The sequence below is a fragment of the Pinus tabuliformis genome, chromosome J, assembly GCF_031772625.1.
Source record: "Pinus tabuliformis cultivar Carrire ecotype Pingquan chromosome J, CPIR1, whole genome shotgun sequence".
NCBI classification, from domain to species: domain Eukaryota; kingdom Viridiplantae; phylum Streptophyta; class Pinopsida; order Pinales; family Pinaceae; genus Pinus; species Pinus tabuliformis.
Genome location: NC_142295.1, coordinates 997,990,579 through 998,014,352, shown reverse-complemented (window position 1 = coordinate 998,014,352; position 23,774 = coordinate 997,990,579). Strand labels below are relative to the sequence as shown.

The following is a 23,774-nucleotide window of genomic DNA, read 5'->3' as shown; positions in this document are numbered from 1 at the left end:
TGCTGGGATATGATTATGAGATCATTTACAAGAAAGGGAAAGACAATAGTGTAGCAGATGCATTATCTCGCCAATTTGAGGAAGAAAGTACTCTGCTAGCAATTTCCCTCCCCATTCCAGAGTGGATTGAAGAGGCTCGCAAGGAATGGTTTTCACACCCCGGGCTATCCCAACTCATTTCTCAATTGCAGGTAGATCCAAATTCCACCAAGGGCTACTCGTGGCAGGATGATATTCTTCGCTACAGGGACAGAGTCGTAATAGCACCAACATCCACCCTCAAAAGTCGCATTTTGGCAGAATTGCACTCATCTCCCATGGCAGGACATTCGGTCTTTCAGAAGACGTATGCTCGCACCAGAAGATCATTTTTTTGGACAGGCATGAAAAAGGACATCCTTACTTTCGTAGCAGAATGCGATGTCTGTCAACGCCACAAAGGGGAAACCGTCAACACACCAGGCACATTACAACCATTGCCCATTCCAACATCAATTTGGACGGAGGTTTCTATGGATTTCATTACAGGTCTTCCAAAGTCCGGGAACAAGTCAGTCATCATGGTGGTTGTGGACCGACTGTCAAAGTATGCTCATTTCTGCGCCCTACCCCATCCGTTTACACCAACTTTGGTTGCTCAATCTTTCATGGATCAGATTTTCAAATTGCATGGCATGCCCACTTCTATTGTGTCTGATCGCGACCCGATCTTCACCAGTAATTTTTGGCAGGAACTTTTCAGGATACAAGGCACTCAACTAAAACTCAGTACTTCCTATCATCCGCAAACGGATGGTCAAACTGAAGCCGTCAACAAATGTCTAGAAACCTACCTTAGGTGTTTCACTTCAGAAAAGCAACACCTTTGGGTACAGTGGTTACCTCTGGCTGAATAGTGGTATAACACCAACTATCATGCCACCACCAAAATGACTCCCTATGAAGCAGTATATGGTCAACTTCCGCCTTCCCCTACTTCTTATCTCAAGGGGTGCTCCAAAGTACAAGCAGTGGATCAACTCCTACAACACCGCGCAACCATGCTCGCCCATCTTAGAGAGAATCTTCATCAAGCTCAGAACCGCATGAAGCAACAGGTCGACCAGCATCGCTCAGAGCGCCAATTTCAAGAAGGGGATCAGGTCTTTTTGAGGCTGCAACCATATAAGCAAACATCACTCAAAGACAAGGGTTGTCAAAAGCTCTCTCCAAAATTCTACGGACCATACCAAGTACTTCAGCGCATTGGAGAAGTGGCTTACAAGTTGGCTTTGCCACCTACTGCAAAAATCCATCCAATTTTCCATGTATCGTGCCTCAAGAAAGTGATTGGGAACAATTGCCGAGTTCAAACCAGTCTACCTGAATTGGACGAAGAAGGGTCAATCTGGCTTCAACCCGAACAGGTTCTAGACACACGAGACAAGCACCTGCGCGGCCGCATGATTAAGGAAGTCCTCGTCAAATGGAAAGACACCTCTCCGGAAGATGCAACTTGGGAACCAGCCACTATTCTTCAGCAGTTTCCGCAGCTTCAGCCTTGAGGACAAGGCTAGTCTTAAGGGGGAGGGCATGTTAGGGTCCGACCCTAACCCCCTTATTTATGTCATGGGATCACGTCATAGTCAAGAGTCAATAAAGCCCATATTAATATTTGTAAATGGTTAACCCGCAATTAATGACGGGACCACAGTTAGTTGCAAATGGGCCGTAGTATTAGATAGATGGTATTAATAAAACCCATGGTATTGGCCCGTGGTATTGCATGTATGAGTCATATATAAAGGATAGAGACTCCCTACGAGGAGCATCGTGTCTTATTTTGTAGTCGAGCTCTGCTCTATTGGAGGTTGCCCCCTCGAAGAGGCAAGTGAACATTACTCTCTGAATAATAAAATCATTGCTATTCTGTGTTCTGGGTATCTTTTCTTCGCATATTCTGTATTTGGGTATCATTTTGCAGGTTAAGAGCATAACAATAAGCCCTCCTATTCTCTGCGGCTAGGGCATAATATGACCCTCCTAAATCAGCGTCTAGATGTCAATCATAGACCTGCGTTTTTGCCCAATCCTTGTTGTGATTCCATGACCGCATTTAGGGCAGCGTAGAGCCTTCTTCATCAAATCTTCTGGGGCATCTCCTATTAGGGCAATGTATCACCTAGGGCACTCCCTCTAGATCTCATCTTCATCAAACCCAAAACAAAATGAAGAGAGATCACAAGAGTGAGTGTGTGTCAAATGACTTAAAGTCCTCTTCTATTTATACTAAAACGTGGAGGATTAGTGGGGGCAATTTGGTTGTTGACCGACCTTGACGAATTGTCCCATAACACAGATAAATTCACATCTCCATGAATACATGTCGGAATCGGATGATCTTTAGATCAATCCTACACCTCTCGACGAGAGGAATCCAAGAAAAATATCAGCTGCCATAAATAAGATGACCCACATGGAGTTTGGCCCTAGTTGCCAGTTTTAACACCAAGCCCCCAAGAGCTCCCAGAGCTCAGTGTCCAACTCATACGAGACCCTCATAGGAGGGTCGTTCCATGACTCCAAGTCTCTCCTAGAAGGTTAAGAATTTGACCTTCCCTAAAGGCTTCGTAAGAATGTTTGCATCCTGCTCATCCGTCATGATGTGTTGGAGCCTTATTGCTCCTCGTTGTACCATATCCCAGATAAAGAGGTACCTGATATCAATGTGCTTGGAGTGGTCGTGGAACACGGGATTCTCTGATAAGCGAATCCCACTCTAGTTGTCGCAGAAGATCACAATGGTATCTAGCACGTGCTCAAATAGCTCATTAAAGCACTTCCTTAAAAATAGCTTCACAACAGGCCATACTCGTAGCAATGTATTCGGCTTCGACAATGCTTAGTGCAACCGATTTCTGCTTCTTGCTCATCCAAGATATTGAAGAAAACCCTAATGAGAAGAAGCACCCAGACGTGCTCTTACAATCCACCACACTGCCAGCCCAATCAACATCAGAATATCCATGTAGCCTCAAGTTCCCGACAGTGTATCTCATTCCATAGTGGATTGTGCCCCAAAGATATCTCAAGAGATTCTTAGCAAGAATCCAATGGATGTGATGAGGTTCAACATAAATTGACTCAATGTGTTCACAACGAAGCATATGTCAAGACAAGAGTTGACCAAGAACATCAAGGCCCCCACAAGTTGAGGATACTCGATAGGGTTTGCTAATCCAAGCCCAACATCACTTCCACATAGCTTCTTAAAGTTGAGTTCCATTAGACTAGTCACGAACTTGCAATCCACCACCCCACATCTCTCAAGTAGCTTAACAATGTATTTTCCTTGAGAAAGGAAAATCTCACCTGGTTTTTGCCAAACCTCTAGCCCTAGGAAATAATGCATCAGTTCTAGGTCCTTCATCTCAAACTCGGAAGCCAACTCCCTCTTGGATTGATGAGTGAGAGAGTCATCACCTGTCAGAAAGAGATCATCCACATAAAGGACCAGAATGAGAGGTTTTTCCTTTTCAACCTTGAAGTATAGGTTTGGGTCAACATCACTCCTTGCAAATCCCATCTTCATAAGATAGCTATCAATCCTCTCATACCAAGCCCTAGGGGCTTGCTTCAGCCCATAGAAGGCTTTCTTCAACCTGCATACATGTGTCTCACGATCTTGAACTTCGAACCCCTCGGGTTTTTCCACATGGACTTCCTCCTTAAGCGAACCATGCAAGAAGGAAGTTTTGACATCCATCTAGTGTAGGCTCCATCCTTGCGAAGCGGCAAAGGTTATGATTGAACGGATGGTGATATATCAAGCCACCGGTGCAAATATTTCATCATAGTATACTCCTTCCTTTTAAGAGAAGCCTCGAGCAACAAATCTAGCCTTGAACTTTTCAGCACTCCCATCAACTCCATGTTTGATCTTGTAGAGCCATTTTGAAGTGACCACAAACTTGTCCTTGGGTCTAGGAACCACATCCCAAACATCATTCTTCATGATCGACTCATACTCCTCATTCATCGCATCCTTCCAAACTTGTTGCTTCATGTCTTCTTTGAATGTGCAAGCCTCAAATTGTACAACGGTACTCATGGCAGCGAAGTACCCTTGGTACCTATTCGGCTTCTTGCTTTCACGAAATGTCCCCCTCGGTGCAATATGTTTCTCAACATCTTCAAGAGTATCTTTGAGCCACAAAGGTCTTTTTCTTGAAGTAGAGGGCTCACTAGGAGGTGGATCAATGGGATCCATTAGACCTTCCACATCGGGCATCGATTCATCAAACGGAGGTTCATCCTGCTTTTCTACATCAACATCATCATTGTCCTTCCTAGGGATAGGAAGATCTCAGATCTTTCTAAGAGCAAAATCTTCATCAAAAGTGACATCATGACTTAATTCCAATTCTTTTTTACCAGGCACAGATTCTATATGCCTTCGAAGTTTCATTGTAGCCCACAAACATTCCTTTCTTCTCAGATGCATCTAGTTTGTTTCTTTTCTCTTTCGGCACATGAAAATATACGGGACAACCAAAAATTCTAAAATGAGAAACATCGGTTTCTTACCGGTGAATACTTCTTTGAGTGTCTTGAAGTCCAAAGCCTGATGTGGGCATTTGTTTTGAACATACACAACGGTATTGGCAGCTTCCCCCCACAAGAACTTCAATAGACCATGGTCATGAAGCATGGCAATGGTGGCTTCTATGATAGTACGATTCTTCCTTTCAGCAACACCATTTTGTTCAGGAGTATATGCAGTAGTTGTCTCCCTCTTAATGCCAGCCTCTCTACAATAGTCTTTGAATTCATTTGACTCATATTCGGTCCCATTATCGGTCCTCAGTATTTTGATCTTTTTCTCTGTTTGATTCTCGACCAAGGCTTTGAAAGAGCGGAACCATTTGAATACTTCATCCTTCTTCTTTAAGAAATAGATCCATGTTTTTCGAGAGAAGTCATCCACAAAAATAGCATAGTACAAATATCCACCCAAAGATGTCATGGGAAACATAATTGATAGATCATAATGGACCAATTGAAGAATATCAGTGGTTTGAGTTTCACTTGAGGGGAATGGTCCCCTTGTATGTTTTCCAGCTTCACATCCCTGACAAACACCTTCATGATTTAAATTGAATTTGGGCATACCTGTGACCATATTCCTTACATCAAGTAAGGCTTTGAAATGAAGGTGAGCAAATCTCTGGTGCCATAGTTTGGATTGAAGAGAAGTATAACAAGTCATTGCTCCCAATGGACTTCCTCCAACCTTATAGAGACCTTCAACCCTGAATCCAAGAGTGAATGCATCTCTTCGGTTCCTTTGCCAAACACGAACATTCCCATCAATGAATGTCACCTTAAAACCTTTATCCTCCATCGCAGAAATAGAAACCAAGTTCTTTTTCAGATCAGGTACATATAGCACTTCTTGTAAATAAAGAGTTTGACCTTGATTTAAGTGGAGAGTAACAGTGCCAATTCTTTTCACGGGATAAGTGGCATTATCCCCAAGTATAATCTCCATATTTTTCTTCTTTCCAATCAAGTTTTAGAGGGCCTCCTTGTACCCAGTGAAATGCCTTGAGGCACCACTATCAATCAACCAATGGTCCAATGTATCCGGAGGAAAGGCGGTGGTGAGGGCAGAAATAAGATAAAATTATTTTTGCTTTACAACATTAACTCCATGCCTAGAGTTTCTCGACTTCTTGGGAGGATGACCATTTCCATTTCGAGCAGCGGGAGCATTCCTCTTTCCTTTGTTGTTGAACATGTTGTTCCTTTGATTGCCATTGCCCTTGAAGTTGTTGTTATTGTTGTCATCATCTCTTGGAGTATCCTTCTTGTGAGGACACTCTCTAGCAAAGTGACCAAACCTGTTACAATTGAAACATCTTCCTTTTCTTCCTTCTTTGAATCCCGGCTTGAACCTGTTAGAGTCCTACAGTGATAGGATTCATAATTTTTGAATTGGATGAGGTTAAGTCTTGTAATATTGTACATGCCTTTGCTTTCTACAAATGTTTTCCATATTAAAATTAAAAAATGTAAAGAGGATATGTCCTAAAAGAAATATCAAAGGACACGAAAAGTAAAAAAATATCAAAAAATGAAAAAAATATGAACCCCAAACAAAAAACAGATCATGAAAGTGTGCAAATCCAAGTGCCACTACTATTTACTTTACTATCTTAAATAATGATTGTGTGCAACTTGTCATACATGCCACAACCCATGACAGTGAAACTGTTTAATCTTGACTACTTCATGCTTTGAATTTCATGTTTATAGTTAGAGAATAAAAATATGACCAAACAATTTAATCTTGGCAGAATAGTAGATAGGTAGAGAAATAAAAGGAGCTCATCAATTTAATATGAGCCCTTGGAAGATATAAGGTTAGAAGTAGATAGTTTGTTTCATAAAAAAAAAGGAAAGGAAAGGGTTTGCTAGCTTAAATGCACCCCACAAAGTGAAGAAAAAATGTTAGTGTAAGTAAAGAGGTAAGTAGAAGAAAGGTTGCAGAAACACAAGCTATTTGAGGCATAAGCACATCTATCATGTTTAATCATGTGTTTCAGTGTGCAGGAGCAATTGTGAATGAAAATGGATGCTCATAAGCTGATTTGCCTAATTTCCCCCCATTGCATTTCACCCCCCACTATATACTTACTAATTTCCCTTTTACCCCTTCATGGCTTGTGAAGACACCATTTCCATTCATTTTGACTCCTACCCCTTGGTTTCACACATTCCCTAGCCAATTTACCTTCTAAATTCACCCCCTTTCCCAAAAATCCCTTTCCCCTAGTGTGAAACCCTTTTCCCCTTGGAAAAATCACTTTCCCTTTGATTAATTCCCCTAAAAACCCCGAAAAACCCACTAAACCTCTTATCCTAACTATTATTCCCCTCCCGCATTACTTTATTAATCCCAAAAATTCACTTTTACCCATTATGTTCCATAAACCCGCATTACTTTATTAACCCCGCACATATACAGTGATTAATTACACTTAAGCGTAATTAACCATGGGCCTCGCTAAATCCCGCCCCCATCTCCCGCCGTGCATCTCCGCCACACGATGACGTTGGGTTGCCCACCCCTAGATCCTACAGCCCTTGCCCATATCGCACCTGCTCACTGCCCGACCTTTACCGGCCCGAGAGCACGCGATATGGGCGGTATTGCTCAGGCCCCCTTGGGTTATGTGGCGGCACTGCGCTAAGTCACGTGCTCTCGGGAAAATACCACCCGACCCCCATAAGCGGTGTGATATCTCCCTAAACCACCTCCCCGCCCAGCGCGAAAACCATCACTGTTCATAAAAACATTTTCCCTGCCAATTTTCTAAACATTGCCCGTTAAAAGCCCAAAGACCCCCATTTTCACTCTTTTCACGCATTTTCTCTGCGAAAGAGTTCTAAGCCCTCTTGCGCCCCCAAGATTTTGTGACCAGTTCCGACTACCAATTGCAGCCCGAAGAAGCTCCAGACACCCATTTCAGCCATCCACAGCACACCTGAAGCCACAAAACCTCTGCAACCACCATTCAAAGACCAGTTTGCAACCCCGACCATAATTTCCAGGTATTTCGACATAAAACCAGAACAGCCCTCTCAGTTTAAAACATACAGTAAAATTCATGAAATAATTGATTGAATTTAATTGAATTCCCTTAAATTGAGAGTATTCCCTCTCCTAAAATACCAAAACTCCTACCTGCAAACTACTAATACCCTACCCCTATACCAAAGTTATTCAGACTTCATTCAAACAGTATAAGCCCAATTCCCACATTTTATCACAAAGATGGCTGCCCCAACCTCTTTGGATGTCAGTGACAACCCCTCATTTAGACATTGACCATTTGGCCCTGGCAGACAAGGATTTTCAAATTAAAGACACAGCCACCCCAGGCCACCTTCTGAGAATCCATTGTTGGGCCAAGGATAGGTTCCTAAACCATGCTGATGATATAAACCTTTGGGAATCCAATTTGCCCAAATATACATTCCCAGAAGTCCACCCATTCCCAGACATAGTACATTTTTGTCATGCCTGTTATGTTCCAAGCCATAGGGCTATTGAGGCACCAAACCATGAGATATTATTCACCATCACTGTTGAATCCATCAACCAGATGCTGCAAATCCAGCCTACTCCTTTGTCCATTGGAAACCTCTTGGACCTATACATCACACTGGGCCCAGACAAGATCAAACAAATATTCTAGAATTTCATCATTGAGGAGAAACATACTCCTAAAGACATTCCACCCTATGTTGCCACTATTTTTTCAGAGACTGGCAAGAGAATAATCACCATGCTCTCATGCATCCTAGGATTCACATCAGATGAGCATGTGGATGAGGTCATCATGGCCTTCTTATCCATTTTCACTCCAGGCAAGCCTCCTGCTGTCATGTATGATTATGCCCAGTTCATTGCAGACAGAATGCATGAACAGTTCACTAGATTGCCCACTGAAAGAGTCTTCAAATACTCTTCAGTGTTGTTTCATATGTTCTTGTATTATCAGATAGATAAGTTCCCTTTGAGGATCCAGAAATTGGACACCAAGGGAAAGGAGAGATCAGTCATCTACTGGACACCCTTGGTCCACAAGTTTTCCACTTCATTCACCTACAAAGACTTTATTGACTCTTTTGTATATCTAGTCATGAACATGCTGACTTCTAAGACTCAGCCTAGAATCAGCCCAGAGATTAAAAGAGTACTGCAATTGGCCAAGAACAGCAAGGTGGGAGATTGGTACTTGTACCAAAACCACACAGAGATCAGGATTTATGGCTGTGAGCTAGCCCCCTACAAGTTGCCCAAGTACCTCCCAATGAGGATATTTGCTCTTGAGTACTTTAGGCAGATGATCAACTCTGATGACATCAACTTCCTAGCTTATAGGAAGAAAACCCAGTTCAAAGTGAAGAACCAGATGGGCCCATTTATTTGCAACAACAGAGAAGCTGGACCAGAGGCCGACAAGTTACTTCAACTAATGAAGTTCAAAAACAGTTTCATCTGGCACTATGACCCTCATGGGGTCATAAACAAGCTCAGACTCAAGGTCAAGTTGGCAGCCTACATACACCACCCAAGGCCTGACATTGAACAGTTTGCTAACCAGGATGAGTGGGTGGAGAACACCTTGATTGACATGGAAAGCACTATTGTGGACATAGAGAATACACTTATTGATTTGGAAAGACAATTTGATCATAACTCTTTCCTGCAGGTTCCAAAACAGGGAGGGCCAATGAACATTCCTCCAATCATACAAACCCCAGTAAATGAGGAGAAGAATCCTAAGAGGAGCAGGGATGAGGCATCTAGCTCTGCCATGGAGACAACTGATGAGTTGATGGAGCCAAGCAAGAGGCCCAAATTGAATCCTGTCTTTGAGCAGGAAGATAACATTACATCAGAAGAAATCATTGACACTAAGGCAATGAGACAAAAAGGCAAAGAAGTAGTTGCATCAGAGGAGACAGAACAGCCCTCAACATCCAACACACAGTTGGTAGATAGACAGCCGAGTATGGAGATTTCTTCCTATGTTAGGCCAGCTGACAAGGAAAAAGACATCAAAGACAGATTTAAAGAAATCAAAATGAGGAATGAAAGACTGAAGGCAGAAACATATGCACAGTACCTCAAGCTCACACCACCAAACCAAACTAGACTGATGTCAGCCTTTGACATCAAAGAAGGAAAAATGCAGGTCTCATTCCTACAGCCCACTATACAACAATTGAAGACCTCAGCAGACTACAAGAAGACCAATTTTGAGGTCTTGGCCAGGGATGTTCATCCCATTGATCAGATCGAATTTCACAAGCAGGCTAGAGAAATGATCTACTCCACCCTCATAGCAAAGGCCATGGTTGCTTACAAGTTACAGGATTCATTAGACAATGTGACAACTCAATTCAAGCTGGAAAGAGCCTCTTCACAGGCTAAAGACACCAGGATAAAGTCCTTGGAGGACTTGGTTATTGAATTAGGCCATGACCCAAGTGATGTAAAGGCCACAGAGAAACTGATCAAGAAGAAAAATGAGGACATAGCAGCCCTCAAGAAACAACTCAAATTGCCTCACTTGCAGCACCCACAGACAAAAGAAGTCCTAGAAAGCCAGACCAATCATGAAGAGATGATGGACTTGGTGTTGCAACTGAATGACCAGTTGAAGGAGATGGAGAAGGAGTTGGATACCTTAATCCAGCTCAAACAAGCTACCATTGATAATGCTCCTGCAACTATCATTCCAACGGTGATAACAGCTGTACCTTCTACTCTGGCAATAGCATTAACTCCCACTGCTCCAATGGCCACTGCACTATCAACATCAACACAGACTACATCAGCAACAAGATCAACAGCAACGGCCTCCACAAGTGAAGAAGAAAACAAGTTGGTCAAAGCAATGGAAGAAATGTCCATTCAGACCAATGAGATGAACAAATTGAAAGAGAAAGTCAGCAGCCTTGAGACAGATTGCAAACTTGCCCAGATCATGCATAAGGAAGAACAACAAAACGTTGCAAGGATGAATGAGAGGATAAAGAACCTGGAAAAAAAAACTGACCTTGATTGAACCAATAGGAAAGGCTAAAGAGCAATTGTGGGCCAATATCATTGACTCTGTCAATGATATTTGGCCATCCATCTAGGTCATATTTGAGCAGATAGATTTAATAAAGCAGGCTACAGAAGCCATTGAAAAGGTTAAAACAGAACTTGGAGATATGCCAGAGGAAGCAGCAAGAATCATCCACTTCCTAAACTCCAAGAATAAATATGAACTGCAAGAGCTTGAGATACCTGATAGGACAGGTACAATTTTGGAAGTCAGAAAAGTCCTCACCAAGAGGAATTTGATGTTGAATTTAGAAGATAAGTGTCAGAACATGCAGCTAGCCGTTGACAAGTTCATGGCTAAATTTGAACTTTTGAAGGAAAAGGGATTACCTAATCCCTTAGTTATAAATGACAAGTTAATGACACAGGTAGATTACAACAAGAAGATCAGGGAAGTGGCCAAAGAACAGGTGATCACTTCATCTATGAAGGGCATGCCAACAGGAAAAGTCTTGTACCAAACTTTTGAAAACTTGTTTTACCTCTAGCATGAGGTAAAACACCTGTTTATTAATAAGCCCACTTTTGCCAAATATATAGAGGCAGATGAGATATACAGAAAAATGATCAATATCCAATTACCAGATGAATAAAGATGGGAAAAACTGAATGATTTACTATAGTAAAAGGACAGTAAATTATAAATCTACAATAAAAAGTGAAACAGCAAGGTAAAAAGATATTAACTGGTCAGCAAGATTAAAGTGTATCAGATGAAAAAGTATCAGGTGAAAGGTCAAAGTAAAACAGAACATCCAGCATAAAAACCAAATAGCTAAGCAGCATAAAGGGAAAAAGATCAAAGAGCAAAGGCCAGCAGAACCTTAATAATAGGGACAGCAAGCAGCAGTTCAATAGCTATCTCTATCTTCTTGCAAGAAGATATTCCTTTTTTCCTAGTTTAGTTCTGAAAGCAGTTTCAGATATTTTGTAATTCCTTTTGTATAAATACTTCAAAATTTGAAGTATTATGGTGGATTATTTTACATTTGTAGAGTTATTTTGATCTTGAACCTAAGGGTGATTGTACCATTTTCAAGTCAATAGACTAGAGCAAGTAATAAAAGCGTTTTGCTACAGGATTCATGAGATGAGCCATTTGCAATGAAGTACTTTCTTTTTGTGATTTTGTTACCTTTCTTATGTGTTTTCATAGTTTTAAATGTGTTCTAAAATCTCAATGAATTAACTGGAAATATCACTCAGAATTTGTTTAATTACACTCTGTTTTGCACAATTAGTCACTTACATGTTTTCCTCTGATACCCGATTTGAGAACCCTTAATTCCTCTCCTATCCCGGTTGACTTCTTTTATTCCTTCCAAAGTCCGGCCTAGGGAACCCCTAATTTCTCCCCGGATCCGATTTGAATCCATCCACCATTTAGCCTTTGAGATCTACAGTAACTCATCTATCTTGCCCTGTAAACATTGTTTTTAGAACTCGATCCAGTCTTGTTTGTCTGACATTCGACTCCATAGCCCAATGGTAGAAACCAAACCTCTGTTCATCTAAGTAAAGTGATCCCACCACCAAATTTCAAAACAAAACCCCTAGTCCAAGCAATAACTAGCCTAAAATCATCTTAACTAAAACAAAGTTAAATTATAAAGAGAGAGCCCTCTCTGAGCATCAGGAAGGCTAGGTCCTAATCTCCAAAAGTGGTTTGTGGTTACCTTTGATTTTTCTTTCTTCATTTAACTTCAAAAGAAATATTAGAGTGATAACATTTCTGGCGACCATACTGGGGACTTCGATCCTCAGTCTCATAAAACTTTAAGGAAACCTTAAATTTAATCTTGAGCCCCTTAAGGTCATTTTCTAAAGTCAATGCCTTATGGGTAGATAGACTGACTACTAAGAAGTCCATTGGAACATCACCCTATCAGCTAGTTTATGGGATGGATGTAGTTTTCCCATCATCCTTGGGAGTGTTAGTGATGAAGATCATTCAGGAATTATAGGTGGAACCAAATGATATTCAAAGAAGAATAAATCAAACCATACACCTGCAGCAGACCAAAGAAGAAGTATATGTAAAATCACAAGTAATCCAAGAAAAAATCAAGAAAGTCTTTGATAAAAAGACTAAAGCAAATGATTTTTACATAGGAGATAAAGTCCTTAAATGGGATTCAAGGAAAGAAGTCAAAGGCAAGCATGGAAAATTTGATTTTTTGTGGCAAGGGCCTTATGTCATTTGTGGCTACAGGGGCAACAATGCCTTTTTCTTGAGAGAGATAGATGGATCAGATTTACCAGGAGGACCTGTTAATGGTATGATGTTGAAGCATTATTTTTCCACTGACTCACAATAGTTCACTTTACTTTGCATCATTATAGATAACAGAACCCTTGACCTTGATTCCTTGGACCAGCATTGTTCCTCCTCTTAGAATAAGTGCAGAAGGTGGTAGGATTGTTTCCATTTGAGGGCTTGTCTATTTCCGTCATCCTTATTTCTTCTCGAGTGCATCATGCCCAATAATTCATCAAATCCCAGAATCCTATCATTGTTGAGGATGATAGTGTTGAACACATCCCATTCTCTTGTAAGGCCTCCAAGAGCAATAAGAGTGAGCTCTCTGTCACCAATGACTTCTCCAATAGATAGGAGATCACTCTTGATCTCGATAATCCTCATGAAGTAGGATTGGATGGATTCTCCTCTATCCATCTTAATGTCTTTTGTACTTGTTCTTGAGAAAGAGAACTTGATTTGCATTATTTACTTTGAACATTCCAACCAGCTTGTCATACATCTCCTTAGATGTTTCCAAATCAGAAATATAGGCAACCAAAGGCTTGTGGATAGAATTAACAATAATTTTCTTAGCTTTGACCTCACCTTTCTTGTACTTTATTTGTGCAGTTGCAGATGCATTTGAAGGAGGCTCCACTACTCTTCCTCTAACATAGTCCATAGCAACATTTTCTTCCAATGTCAAATCTAGAGTCATCTTCCATGCATGATGGTCGGATTTGTCCGTAACTTGTCCTCAAATTTGAAGAAAGATGTAGTCATCATTGGGACTAGTTCCAAGTTCTTGTCCAACAGCTTCTCTTAGTGATTTCTTTTCTTCACTCTTGCTTGGGCTTTGTCTTCACCTGAGCTCTGATACAATGTGAATTTTAGATAACAATGGTCTATTATATGCTTTAGCACAATTTACTTCAATGTTCCTTAAGCTGCCCAATGACAATTTCCAATTATATTCAGTAGAAATCACATTAACTTAAACACATTGACAGTAAATGCAGATAGAACATAAAAACATGTGTAGAAGACAAGCCAAGACAAGAGGACACAAGATATCGCGGATGCTGGGGACAAACCCCAATGTGGGGAAACCCTTTGATCAAATCTTCTTATTATTCTCCAATAGTTCAGTAGAGAGAGAGAGTACAAATATCAAATTAGCTTGTCCAAAACAGTACTGTCAAATCAGCAGTCAACTGCAGCCCTAACCAGAAAGTCAATGGTGGTCAAAGCAGCTCCAAAATGTCCTCCAAGCAGCTTGGTCAACAGCAAAAGAATTCGGCCTTCCAAGAGGCTCAAAGTCAACCCAAAAACAGTTTGGTCAACCCGGTCAAATGTTGTTGTAATTTATGCGGTCAAAGGATGAAGTCAACACTGAAGTCAAACCAAACACATTGTCCCAATCACCTTGAAAACCATGCCAATCAATGCAGCCTTCAAAAATCGAAATTTTGCCCACAAGAACAAAGTCAACGCAAGTCAAAGTCACCCAAGTCAACGTTGGTCAACGTTGTCATGTTTCCTAAAATTTCCAGCCTCCAAAACAGTCCTAAAATCAATCTTCCTTTCAAACATGCGAAGTAGGGAAGCCTCCAAGTTGTACGAACCAATCAAGAGAGGAGAGAGAGAGATATGTGATGAAATGAGTGATGTCCAACTAAGAGAGAGGTCACTCCTATTTATACATTTCGTTGAGGGTGAGGAGACACATCCATTGAGCTTCAAGAGCCTACATTTGACTGAGGCTGCCCTTGACAATTTGTGCACGAGAAAGAATAAATTCAAAATTCCATTTCTGCTTGTCATAATGAGATGATATTTATATCAAAATTGGACCTTTCGACGAGAGGAATCCAATGCAATAATCATCTCCATCATATGAGTTGTCCTAAGGTGGAATTTAGCCCTAGTTTCCAATTTTAACAACCCCCACCATTATTTCTTTCAGTTTTTCTGTTTCCTTAATTGTAGCACAGTTTACTATTTTTGGCACTTTTTCGAGTTCTAAACTTCCAGACCCGTTTTGAGGCCCTAAATGATGTTTTTTTTGGAAAATAGAGACTCATTATCTGCAGTCGGAAGTTGTATTCCTTGAATATATCTTCCTAACGAGGTATCGTGTGCGTCAAACAGAGATCGTATGCCAAAGTTACAACACCAGGAAGTTGATGTACCTACTTACCCCAACGGGGCCCATAGTTTTGGCGCTTCATCTCCTAGGATTAGGTTTTTGGATGTTTAGGGTTTTCCATTGTTTCTCAACAATAAATAGACCTTTGAACCTCATTGTAGCACAGTTCAATGGCATGTAACTATCACATCTCTTCTCAGAGATAAGCTACCAATGTCGAGCTAGTTTATTTCCATTCTGTATGTAAGCATATTTCAGTTCTTTGATAATAATGGAATGAAGTTTTATTTCTGCTGCATCTCGATCTTTCTGTTTGTATCTATATTCTGTTGTGTTCCTGTATAAGTCCAGATCAATGGTATTAGAACAGTCTGCTCTTTCTTTGTTTTTCTTTGCATGACCCCAACGAGGTCAAGGTATAAGGAGTTAGGCCTCGAACTAGTTGAACCTTTGCAAGCCCTGGCTCGCAAACCCCAACGTTCTCCCATGGTGGAAGAAAAGAAAGACAAGGGAGTAGGAGATCATTTCAAAAGAGGAACGCGATGATGGATAACTTTGCCCAGATCCTTCGGTGGCTACCCACAGGCGACGCATCTTCATCCATCAACCAATCTAGAAGCGCCACTCCTTTTAAGGTACAATTCAACTTTGACATTCCCATATTTGAAGGCCAGATAGATGCACACGTCGTAGATAGATGGTTAAATTTGTTGGAAAGATATTTTTCAGTGCATGACTTTTCTAATCGGGAAAATATTACTTTTGCACTCCTCAAAGATGCCCCCCATGTCAAGGATTGGTGAGAAACCTAATGTGAACAAAAGGACGAGAGGGAACTCTCACTATTTTCAATCGCACCCACTTGGAATTCTTTTCGAGAAGCCATCAATGAACAATATTACTCTGTCAGGGGCTATGAAGATAAATACATAAAGTGGACAACGCTACAGCAAGGAAGGGACCAAAATGTGCTAGAGTTCACAAATATTTTTCATATGCTTCGCACGAAGTTTGGTATCAAGGATTCTGAGTGGAATTTGGTACTCAAGTACCGCGGTTGTCTACACACGTACATCCAGGACGAGATGGAATTCCTGGACATCTCCTCACTTGGCGTCGTCTATCGATACGCTATCAAGATCGAGCATAAATTTAAATAAAAGAAGCGAGACTTTGGATCTGCAAATCCAAAGCAAGGGAAAGGCGCACCCAAACCACAGAATAAAAGACAAAGCCAAGGCGTGGCGACCCAAAAGAACCCATCGAAGTCGTAAGCAAAGAACAACACCACGAAGACAAAGGAGACAGCGAAATGGTGTGAGTTCCATAAGAGCCCCAATCACAACACGTGAGTGAAGAGCCAAGCAAGTGGTCGAGCTGAAAGCTTCCGAATCAGATGCATGTTTTGACTCTGAGTCAGAACCCAACAAGGGGAATGACAAAGGGAAGTAGATTATTGATGCAGAGCCTAGTGCCACTGTTGCCACCACCAAGATCCAGAATATTGAGCCCGAAGATCCAGAGGAGGGGGGCGGCTCTTCCACTCACAAATGAGGGTGAAGGGTTCTCCGCTACAGTTCATTGTCGACGATGGAAGCCAAAAGAACCTCATATCAACGGAGGTCGAGAAGCAGTTGGGCCTACTGACCACACCACACCTACAGCCATACACCATCAAGTGACTTTACTAAGGATGAGATCTCTACGTCAACCAGCAATGTCGCCTTCCTTACAACATCAAACCCTTCACAGATGAGGCACTTTGTGATGTTGCTCCTCTTGAAGTTTGTGATGTATTATTAGGCCAATCATACTTGTGGAAGCGTCATGTTGTGTATAAGTCCAGGCCTCGCATTGTTATTATTTCTTTGGGCAATAAGTTATACAAAATACCAGAGGTACCACTGCCTATCACCATCTCTTTGATCTATGCAAAGCAATGCAGTAAGATCATTTCCCAGACCGGGAAATTTGTCTTCCTTATGATTCGCCCTCAAGGAAACAAGAAGATTATGGCCACATCCATGACCTCCAGACAGGGCTCCTCCACACGGCAACAACAGATGGAGTCTGGACAAGGTCATGGAGGAGTACAGGGACATCTTCAACTCACCCACAGGGGTACCCCTACACTGTCAAGTCAAGCACTCCATCGATCTGACCCCGGGCGCGTCGCTACCCAACGAGTCGATCTATCGACGCTCTATTCTAGAGAACGATGAAATCAAGAGGCAAATTCAAGAGTTGTTGCAAAAATGGCACATTGGGCCAAGTTCATCACCCTGTGGGAGCCCGATCGTGTTGGTACAGAAGAAGGACGGGACCTAGAGACTCTGTATTGACTATCAGGCACTGAACAAGATCACTGTCCGAAATAGGTATCCAATCCCACGGATTAATGACCTTCTAGACCAGCTCAAGGGGGCCAAATATTTCAGCAAGATTGACTTGAAGTCTGGTTATCACCAAGTACCAATCGAACCCTCTGATGTGTGGAAGACTACCTTCAAATCGAGGGTCTTTTCGAATGGTTGGTCATGCCTTTTAGGTTAACAAATGCCCCGCAACCTTCATGAGGTTGATGGACGACATCTTGCGGCCCTTCACCAACTCATTTGTGGTAGTGTATTTGGATGACATCCTAATCTTCAGCCAGAGTTGGGAAGAGCACCTCCACCATATTCGACAGGTCCTCCAAACCCTGCGACAACACAAATTGTGTGCCAATTTGGAGAAATGCACTTTTGGTATGACCCAGGTTCAATATCTAGGGTACATCATTGATGAGCGAGGTGTGCATGTGGACCCAACCAAGATACAAGTTATTCGAGATTGGCCAGCCCCAACCACTCTAACAAAGCTCCGCAGCTTTCTGGGTCTTGCCAATTTCTACCGCAAGTTCGTGTTGGGGTTCTCTCATATCACTTGGCCTTTGAGTCAAGTCACCAAGGGTGGAGTGAAAGCAAAGTTCTTTTGGTCTGAATCCCAACAGAAGGTGTTTGTTGAGTTGAAGCATCGCCTCTGCTTTGCACCAGTGCTCACATTATCAGACTTGCAGCAATCGTTTGAGATTGAGACAGATGTTTTCCACTGCTATTGGTGCAGTTATTACTCAGCAGGGGCATCCAGTGGCATATCACGGTGAGACACTTTTAGACACAGTCCGGAAGTATCCCATCTACGACAAAGAGATGTATTCTATTGTGCAGGTCTGTTGACGATGGAAGCATTACATTCTGGGAAAGGAAATGGTCATCCACACAGACACAAGGAAAGTTGCAGAACGATCACCATCATAAATGGTCCACATACCTGCAACAACTCCATTTGAACCTTAAGTACAAGAAGGGAAGCACCAATAATGTTGCAGACTTTCTCAACCGACTGCCTGTCATAGCACTGACCACTGTGCTCGACTTTTGTGGACACGAGACTTCGAAATGGCCACATCTTTACAAGAGTGATCCAGAATTCGGCACCACATATCAGATGCTCCTGGAAGGTAAGAAATTTCCAAACTTTCACCTCCAGGACACGCTATTATGCCACCTGGGACACCTCTGTGTTCCTTCAAGCGAGCGTGCCAAGATGATTTTGGAGGCGCACTACAGTCGAGTTGCTGGACATTTTGGGATAGAAAAGACAGTGGCAGTGCTGCAGAAGTATTTTTATTGGCCAAACCTTCAATAGGATGTTGGAAAGTACATCAAATCCTGCACTACCTATGCCACTGCCAAACTTACAATCAAGAAGCAAGGCCTGTATACTCCTCTGCCTAATCCTAGCCAGCCCTGGGAATCCATCTCCATGGATTACATGTCGGGCCTTCCTTCTACCAAGCATAACAATGATTGTGTTTTCATGGTCGTCGACAAATTCTCCAAGATGGCCATTTTGGCAGCCTACAAGAAGAGTATCACAACAGAAGCCACTGCCAAACTCTTCTTTGAATGAGTGTGGGTACACTTTGGGATCCCACAATCCATTATCTCAGATCAGGATAGCAAGTTCCTAAGTGCATTCGAGTCAAGTCTTTCATTGTTGTCAGATACCAAGCTCACTAAGTCCACGGCCTTCCACCCCCAAACTGATGGCCAGACAAAGGTCGTCAACAGGACGATCGTGCATATCCTGTGCATGTACAACTCGAAACATCATGCACATGGGATGAAAGCCTCCCCTATGTCCAGCATAGCTACAACAGAACTCTCCACAGCGCAACTGGCCACAGCCCCTTTCAGGTGGGACTGGAATTCCAACCGCTATGTCCCATTGATGTTGCCATGCCACTTGCAACTACTCAGGCAGATTCGACTCGTGTCCATTCTGAAGCTGACAGAGCTAACAACTTCATTGAGCGCATTTAGCACATCCACCAACAGGTCCATGACATATTGGACAGAGCAAATTCTAAGTACAAACAGCGTCATGACTAGCATCAAGTGCCACACAAGTTTCAGGTGGGCGACAAAGTTTGGTTACATTTGCAGAAGGAGCACCTCGTTGGCGCCTACCGCAAGCTTCGCCCACTCCGATATGGGTCTTACACCATCACTAAGGTTGTAGGGGACAATGCTTTCAAGCTCAGCATTCCACCTTTACTTGGTCTGCACCCAATATTCAATGTAGACCAGCTGCGGCCATACTTTCCCCCATTGCTAGACACATCAGACATTGTTGAGCAGTTGACACCAACAGAGCTCAACCCAAGCCGCATCGAAAAATCCACAATTGATAAGATCATGGACAAACAAATCAAGAACACTCACCAGCAGAAGATCCAACTGTATTGAGTTGGCAAAATTGGCCAACTCCTGCACCAAGGCAAGTGGCTTAGTAGGGACCAAGTTTAGCAAAAGTTTCCCCTTCTTATGGAGGCACTCAACGCAATGGGGACCATTGCTTCCTAAGGGGGGAGGGCTGCTCCAGGTGGATATTGGTGGCCACCCACCTATTCCACTTGGACCCCCACCATTGTTTCTTTCAGTTTTTCAATTTCCTTAATTGTAGCACAGTTTACTATTTTTGGCAATTTTTCGGGTCCTAAACTTTCGGAGCCGTTTTGAGGCCCTAAATGACATTTTTTTGGAAAACGAGCAAGACTTATAGTTTTTGCAGTCAAACGAGGTATCATGTGTGTCAAACGGAGATCGTATGCCAAGGTTACAACCCTAGGAAGCTGATGTACCAACTTACCCAAAGGGAGGCCATAGTTTTGGCGCTTCATCTCCTAGGGTTAAGTTTTTGGATGTTTAAGATTTTCCATTGTTTCTCAACAATAACTAAGCCTTCGAACCTCATTGCAACACAGTTCACTGACATGTAGCCACCACATCTCTTCTCAGAGATAAGCTACCATCGCCGAGCTAGTTTATTTCCATTTTGTATGTAAGCATATTTCAGTTCTTTGATATTAATGAAATGAAGCTTTATTTCTGTTGCTTCTAGGTGTTTATGTCCGTATCTGTATTTTGTTGCGTTCCTGTATAAGTCCGGATCAAGGGACCAGTAGACAGGGTTTAATCAGAGGATTTCACTTCATGACAGGGTTTTGCCAATTTAGCTGCCCCTTCCCTTGGAAACTTTGAGTTTTTAATTGTTCGGTTACTTTTATAATTTTACAGACTTCAAAATTTTCTCAATTTAGTTTTCTACTTGGACTGTAGATGCACAAAATGCAACAATAAAATATTAATCTGTACACCATAACAAAAAAGGGATTGCATCCTCATGTCAAAGAATAGCCATGCTCATATCTCCTGTTAGATTAAGGGCACAACTGTGTTCGATGAGATAGAACAGGGATAGAGAACGACATGAGAGCGCACGAACATCCAGCCAACGATTGTTTGAATTTGTTATGTTCAAGGAAAACCATAGCACAGCATCAAAAAATCAGCAGCTCTGCTCTGTCCCTATAGCATCTAACCAATATTCAAATGGCAGCTGACAGATTTACCCTGTTATCAAGTAGAAAGTGAATGGATAGCCGTGCTAATGTCTCCTATAAGATTATGAGCATGAATATGACAAGTATCACGGTAAAAAATAGTCAATTGCATGATAAGCTACCCAAACAACATATAGCCATAAATTTGAATGCAAATTACTTGAACACTATCCATATCCTACCTACTGTATACTCTTCTAATGGCAGATAGATAGTATTCATAGGGATATTGTGAGACAGTTACTGCTGTCAATGAGAATTATCGCTCTTACTAAACCCTACAAGGACACCGGTAGCTCAATGAAAGCATGATTGCAATTATATGGTAGCATGTTGCCTCTGAAAACTGGTAATCTTCATCCCTGAGAGCAAATTCAGTGATGCTGCCCTTCCCTCTCTAGGTACAGCGCATGAACTAAGAGAACAAGAAAACTCACTTTCTCTGTATGCCACTTATTGCAGATGCACACCAAAATCAGAGACATACTTTTCAAAAGCTGAGCCAACCATAAAGCTCTACACGATGAGCATGGGATCTCGCATCACAAAAGAGGTTTAGGGAAGCGCCTTAAATGAAAGAATAAAAGAATGAAACAATTTTAAAACATTGGGTGAAGATTCCTGATTCAACGAGCAAAGAATTTATAATTTAAAAGCAAAATTCCCTATAAAAGCTCTACATGATGAGCATGGGATCTCGCATCACAAAAGAGGTTTAGGGAAGCGCCTTAAATGAAAGAATAAAAGAATGAAACAATTTTAAAACATTGGGTGAAGATTCCTGATTCAACGAGCAAAGAATTTATAATTTAAAAGCAAAATTCCCTATAAAATTCTACAAATTTTCCAAACTTGGTAGAATAAAATTTATGGACTGAACTCCCAAAGATAAATTTAAGGACCTTTTAAGCGAAAATTTGCAAACTATAGCTAAATTACAGCAAATATGCCCTAAGATTCTCCCCAATTATGCAAACTTCCCTCTTCGTGATCAATAACCATATGTGAGAAAACCCTGAGGACTTACTGGAAGTGGCAGAAATCGTAAATGTGGCCAGCTTGCCTCTCACTACTGGATTAGGATCGATATCCATGGATGGAACCTTCACTGGAAAATTCTTATCCAAATCTGTAGACACCATAAGAAATATATTTGCTCAATAACATAATTACGTCATTGAAAAGCCAACCGAATTTCTGCCATCAACGCCATCAATTCTCAATCTGCATGCTTACCACAATAAACAGGCTTGGCTGCTGCCGCATTTGTTAGCGGAATCAGTGAACAGTTCGCGACTACTACCAGAAGAGTCCAACAGAGCAATTTCTCATCCATTATAATGGATCAATCAAGTACTTCCAGTAGAATTCCAGAAAATAATTTGATGAAACAAAACCTAGGAATCAAATAAAGTGCAAACCATTGAGTCCAGTTCAAGCGGACAGTGGGGAATTGACACATTGTTGTCATGCTACAGACGTATCTCCAACATATCGTAGACTCTTTGTGTGAATATGTATATTGCCACCTAAATAAAATTGGATTATTAGAGATTATTCTTTTTTATTTTTTATTTTTTATTTTTTATGGTATTTTTTTTTTAATGGTAAATGGGTCAATTTTCTTATGGGCAGAGCCAGATTCTACCGCATCCAGTTTTTGTTTTTGTTTTTTTACTTTCTTTTTTTCAGAAATTGTTAGTTATGATTTTTAATTTGTTTAATTCTTTATCATATAAGTTAACATGTTTTCAGAAAATAGAACAAAGGAATCTTTAGTTATTTAAGGTATTGTTTTTTACTAAATTATTACAATAAAGTTCATCATATTACTTACAAAATATTATAATAAGAGATTATTTTGAGAAATAAATTTTGTGATGAGAAAATAAATTGTTGGAAAAGATTTGTTAAAAAAAATCAAAATGTTATATTATAGATAAAGATAATGATTGTTAAAAAAAATTATTATGTAAAGGAATTTATAGTAGTCATCATTAGAGATGCTATTATCAATAATTTGCAAGTTAATATTATTAGTGTAATTTATGACTTATGTTTAACAATCAATTGCCTAATATGCAATTATTTCGTAAGGCATTTGCATATTTTTCATTGACATATCACCATTGTCATCTTGTTGTAAATGACACACACAATCTAATAAATTGTTGAGTCATGTTGTCCTTCGTCGAAGCCTATAAAGCAACACTTTGTCGATAGTTCATTCATCCTACTCAACAACACGTCTTTGGTCTACCTAGAGTACAAACTAGTACTTTGTCCTAACCACCTCATGCATCGCTGCAAATTAGTCGCCAAGACTACCAAGATTATGGACTCACCATGCAACTTGTGAAATATGCTTGGTGCACCATTCATCATCCCATTGCTAATGGTGTCTCAATTCAAGGCCCGTACATTCTCTCCCACTTAAAATTGTTGATCTCCTCATCACTATGGCTCCACTGGTACATTTGATGAAAGGGGCAATGGTGGTGAAGAGAGACTTATGCAATTTCCACATTCAAGCATCGTTCTGATAGCAATTGTTACAAGGCTAGACTTTTCATTTTATTTGAGAGTCCCATACCATTCAAGAAGCTTAGTCTTTATGCAGCACCAGTGTGATATCATGAATTAGGCATGACCATCAACCACATGTATCATTCGGAATATGCCTAACCATCATGTCCTAGTTGAATCCAAGCTAGACATCCTCAACCATATGGAATATTGGAATGAGTTTTTCATCAAAAATGAT

General features: G+C 41.2%; 1 protein-coding gene across 1 annotated transcript in view; it reads right to left on the bottom strand.

Annotated features, from left to right (window-relative positions):
• The window catches only part of LOC149230203 (uncharacterized), a 48,347-nt gene extending 25,850 nt beyond the window's left edge, over nt 1–22,497 (bottom strand). The window contains exons 1-2 of the mRNA XM_089378904.1: nt 22,247–22,497; nt 22,038–22,139 (exon numbers count right to left, since the gene is read on the bottom strand). Coding sequence (XP_089235030.1) covers nt 22,038–22,139; nt 22,247–22,346 — 202 coding nt within the window. The 5' untranslated portion in view covers nt 22,347–22,497. The remainder of the gene's footprint in view (nt 1–22,037; nt 22,140–22,246) is intronic.
• Nucleotides 22,498–23,774: the final 1,277 nt, after the last annotated feature.